Source organism: Myotis davidii, unplaced genomic scaffold, assembly GCF_000327345.1.
Source record: "Myotis davidii unplaced genomic scaffold, ASM32734v1 scaffold738, whole genome shotgun sequence".
In the NCBI taxonomy this organism is placed as follows: Eukaryota; Metazoa; Chordata; class Mammalia; order Chiroptera; family Vespertilionidae; genus Myotis; species Myotis davidii.
In genome coordinates this window covers 499449-504198 of record NW_006289824.1, presented here as the reverse complement: position 1 = coordinate 504198, position 4750 = coordinate 499449, and the positions used below count along the sequence as shown (strand labels likewise).

Below are 4750 nucleotides of genomic sequence, written 5' to 3'. Positions count from 1 at the left end.
CAGACAAGAAAAGAACCCAACAAATTTAACTGGAAAATAGGAGCATTGACTTCTCAGAATTTAATTCAGCGAGTATTGATTTGTCCTACCTAGACAGGAAACGTATCCTTTCTCCCTGAACACAAGTCTCTCTTTTTATTTTAACCCGTTGAAGAGTGGGCTTCTAGACTTCGCAGTGGCTTGATCAACATTTATTACAGTCGTTTTTCAGTTCAGTGAGCACCTCCTGAGATCCCATTTTGATGAGGAAGGATTTGGGAATCTGCAGTTTAACAAACGTCACTGCACGTGCTGGTTCAGGCCCATGCCTAGGAGAATATTTAGGTCATTTGACTTCAGCTGGCAATCCACTGCAGCAGTGATTCCTAGAATGAGCCAGGAGCCTGGCACCAGCAGAGTTATTTGAAGGCTTTTACAAAATCACATACAGTGCCTCTTAACTTCCAAGACATCCCCAGTTTTAACCTCCAGCCCCACCACTTTAAGGAGATCTCTGGTGGTAAGTCCCTAACACTAACGAGGAAAATTACTTCTCCTCTATGGAGGCAGGAAAAATTGAGAAAATTTGAGAAACATTGCATTGTAGATTTCATATGTGGCAACTTGTTTCTCCTTAAAAAAAAAAAAAAAAAAGCCCCATTAAAAGGTGGTAGGTTGTGGGGAAATTTCTATGTATTTTAGATTCATACTATAGCTTGTCAGTTGTGAAATTTTTATGGTAAATTCATCCTTTTGCAATTTTAACTACTCCCCTTCCTTAAAAGAAGATTAGTTTTCTTGTAGAAAAGTTCCCTCTCTATTAAATGTAAAAAAATTTTCTACCCGTAGCTGTAGAATAGATATTTTATCTCTAAGTATTATTATATCATACTATAATAGTAAAGGTGACTTTCATTTATCAACAAATTTTGTTTTTAATTTCATATTAACATTTTTCATTTCAGTAAGTATTCCAGAACACGATGAGGCAGATGTGATAAGTGGTAGGTACTATGCTGCCAACTCTCCTTCCTTGACTATCAGCTCAAGATTTATGAAGTGTCAATGTTTAAGTAATTTTCTTAGCCTCCACAATTTTGACTTGAGTTAAAATGAAACAAGATAGTAAGAATGCTAAAATTGTGTCCTTTCAATTCACAAGTTTGCATGTTACTAATAGTAGTGAGCCACAATCATTTTTAATAAGAAATAATGACCAGATTGATTTCCTTCCAAAAATCCTTGGCATTGTCTATAATCGCATGGGCCTTTCTTCTTTGTTGTAGATGAAAACAGAGAGAAGGTGAATGATCAGGCAAAGCTCATTGTGGGCATCGTCGTTGGTCTCCTCCTTGCTGCCCTCGTTGCTGGAGTTGTCTACTGGCTGTACATGAAGAAATCAAAGTAAGTTGTGTGGGAAAGATCTTTCTTGTTCATTGACATCCACCAGGAGAAAATGCAATGCTCCATCCAGCTGTAATTTCTATGATAGGAAAAACATATCACCCACCTCAGGCTGATCCTGTTTGCTTTCAGCTCATAGTGATATCACCAACATCGGGGACACGGCTTGGGGTATGATTTCACATGTGTCCCATTACTTTTCTCAGTCAATAGTATGAATTCAACTATTTAATTTTTCAATGCCTAAGTGGATTTTTAAAAACCACATATTGCCTAGAAGTCAACCATTCTAAACCATTTTATGGATGTTGATAGAGATTACTTAAAAGTGACTAGTGCTTCCTGCACATATGGCCAAGTGTCTTTGCAGGGACAGGTCTAGCCATCAGTGAAACTGCCAGTGAGCTAGAATAATCTTGTTGTCACTACTCCTCTATTCTATTTAGGTCATTTGCTCCATAGAATGATGTAATTCAAAGAAAAATTATTCATTATTTCATCTTGAATTTAAAAAAATTATTAGACAAAGTACCAAGACTACTTTAAAATGATTTAGATGGTGTTTAGGTTTAAAATTATTAGAATCATAAAATAATACAGATAGTATCAACCTTATAAATCATCTAACAGTGGTTTTAATGAAAATACAATTAACTAATAAATATTCTTAACATTCCCACATGCCTGGTACTTACTCCTCATCACCCCACCCCTGACCCTATATTAAGATGAACTTGGGCAGAGATGAGTTTTAGTATTTGCATTTTTTAAAAGTTTTATTGGTGGTTCTGTGATATACTGCTCATTTAAAACATGGGCTTCTAATCCTCTTATCTTATAAATGAAGACATTGACTTTTGCAAGGGGATGTGTATAGCTAGTGGCAAATTTGGACTTAATTTTATATTTTCTTGTTGTCTAATATAACTACTTTTAACAGCTCAGGTAAATTAACCTAAAAGAAAATCAAACAAAAAAGCACACTGAATGTTCATGATCTTACTCTATGAAGATATGAACAATTTCAGTGGAAAAATATTCAAATGGAGCTCAAAGGGAGACACTAGCTCAGAAAATTTTAAGTCACATAATATGAGCATGTATTGAGCTCTGTTTTATTCTCATAACCCATCTTTGAAGTAGATACTATTATTATTCATACTGCAGGCCCAGTGCACAAATTCATGCACCTTGAAAGGAACTGTGGGCCACAAGGCTGCAGTGGGCACAGAGGGGGCCTCGGCCCATCCTCTGCACTCCTGCCTGACTCCTTCCGCTGAGATCCCCGGTCGCCTGTCTGCCGGCAGTCCGGCTCCCACCGCTGCTGCTCCCATGCACTGATGCATTGGCCCCGCTCGCACCCACTGATGGCACAGAGTGATTGGGGCCTGATGGCGCTGAGCAATTGGGGCCGGAGCCAGCAGCAGATGCGAGCAGGGCCAGCACCGTCAGTGGGGTGCGAACAGCAACTGCTGCCCTGATTGCCCCTCAGGAGCAGGGGGAGGTGGAGGAGCCCTGATCAGGGGCACCACCAGGTGCTGGCAGTGGGTGTGAATAGCGGCTCTGGCGCCAGCACCGGGTGTGAGCAGAGCCAGTGCCAGCAGCAGGGGTGAGTGCCGGGCGGGACCATGGCATGGGAGCAAAGAATTTTCAGTAACCACCAGAGGCTCACCCCAATGACAGTGACTGGTGCCCAGCCTTGGTCTGGAGCCCCCTCTCACCTGCTCCACTGTCTAACCGTGGCCAATGCCCTGCATGTTCCACACTCTGCTGCCAATGCCCACCATGTTCCACACATGCCCCCTGGTGGTCAGCACACATCATAGCGACTGGTTCAGTTGTTCTGCTATTTGGTCTATGTGCATGTTAGGGTTTTACATATAGAGATTTTACATTTTAAAAAATCTAATGCAGGGAATGGTTAAATGACTTGAACAGTTGATAAGGGACAGAATTGTGTTTAAGGCCGTGATGTTTTAGAATCTTTGTGTTATTTTAGAATCACCAGACCTTACTACCTCTCACTGTGCCTTACTTTTTCTCTTGTTTGGTCATGTAAGGCAGAACCATTGTCCTATTGTCTGTTGAATTTGATGTATATGTGCACATTCACATTCGGCTACAGTCATTTCTGATCTTGGGACTTCTCAATTTTGGTCAGTCCCCACCATCACATGGTAACACGTGTTCCTTTTCTCAGTGAACATTTTGCCTACAACTACTTCATGTGGGCTTGTGTCTATGGTTTCTCTGGAAATTTTAGGAAGTTTCCCTCCCTGTCCCATGAAAGTGAATGGAAATGCAAAGAGTTTCCCAGAGGCAATATTTATCTTATAGAAATTCACTGTTTCTGTGTTTCCTAATGATCAAAATCAATAACAGACAATAAGGAATGCACAAAGCTAGCAGCTTGGGCTCTAGGGTTTTTCTATTTTATTTTCTTAGGATTTCTGACTTACTCCAAAGTAATTTTATTTCCTAAAAGAATGAAAATAAAATTTCCCTATATTCAGAAATTGAGCTGAAAAATGAGCTATAATACTCTAAATTATGATCAAATGACTGTTAAATTCTTGAACTATCCCCAATGTCCTTAATAACCCTATTCTAATTACCAGTATTTCATCAGATACCATTTTTCTATGAATAGAAGAAATTTATGTGGGCTGTTAGGTTGTTACTACATTAGTTACTACCAGATGGTAACCTAAAATTAACATCATGGATAAATAAATGGACACTTGCCTTTATAGTATCAATAAGCTAATGGTTACAACTTCCTGAATTTCCTTTACAGTGTCTTAAAGCATTATCCTAATTCCAAAACCAGATAAAAACACTACAAAGAAAGAGAATTACAGGCCAATATCCCTAATGAACATAGATGTTAAAATCCTCAACAAAATTCTAGCAAATCAGATCCAGCATTACATTAGAAAGATCATACACCATGACCAAGTGGGATTTATTCCAGGGATGCAAGATTGGTACAATGTTCACAAATTAATAAATGTTATACATCACATAAACAAATTGATATACAAAAATCACATAATCAATAAAAAGTATCTTGGAAACAAATGACAATGAAAACACAACAATCCCAAATCTCTGGGACACAGTGAAAGCAGTCCTGAGATGGAAGACAGGCCTATCTCAAGAAACAAGAAAAATGTCAAATAAACAATTTAGCATTTCACCTAAAGGAATTAGAAAAAGAACAACAAACAAAGCCAAAAGTGAGTAGAAGGAAGGAAATAATAAAGTTCAGCACAGAAATAAAGGAAATAGATCCCCCCAAAACAAACAAACAAACAAAAACATCCCAATATTAAAGATCAATGAAACAAAGAGAAGGTTCTTTGAG

General features: G+C 38.6%; 1 protein-coding gene across 3 annotated transcripts in view; it reads left to right on the top strand.

The window, feature by feature from the left end:
* The window catches only part of ALCAM (activated leukocyte cell adhesion molecule), a 230688-nt gene that overhangs the window by 200713 nt on the left and 25225 nt on the right, over window positions 1-4750 (top strand). For 2 of the 3 annotated variants that reach the window (XM_006762648.2, XM_015563207.1), the window contains exons 13-14: window positions 945-983; window positions 1266-1383. In XM_006762648.2, coding sequence (XP_006762711.1) covers window positions 945-983; window positions 1266-1383 — 157 coding nt within the window. The remainder of the gene's footprint in view (window positions 1-944; window positions 984-1265; window positions 1384-4750) is intronic. The other variant, XM_006762649.2, reaches the window with a different exon arrangement.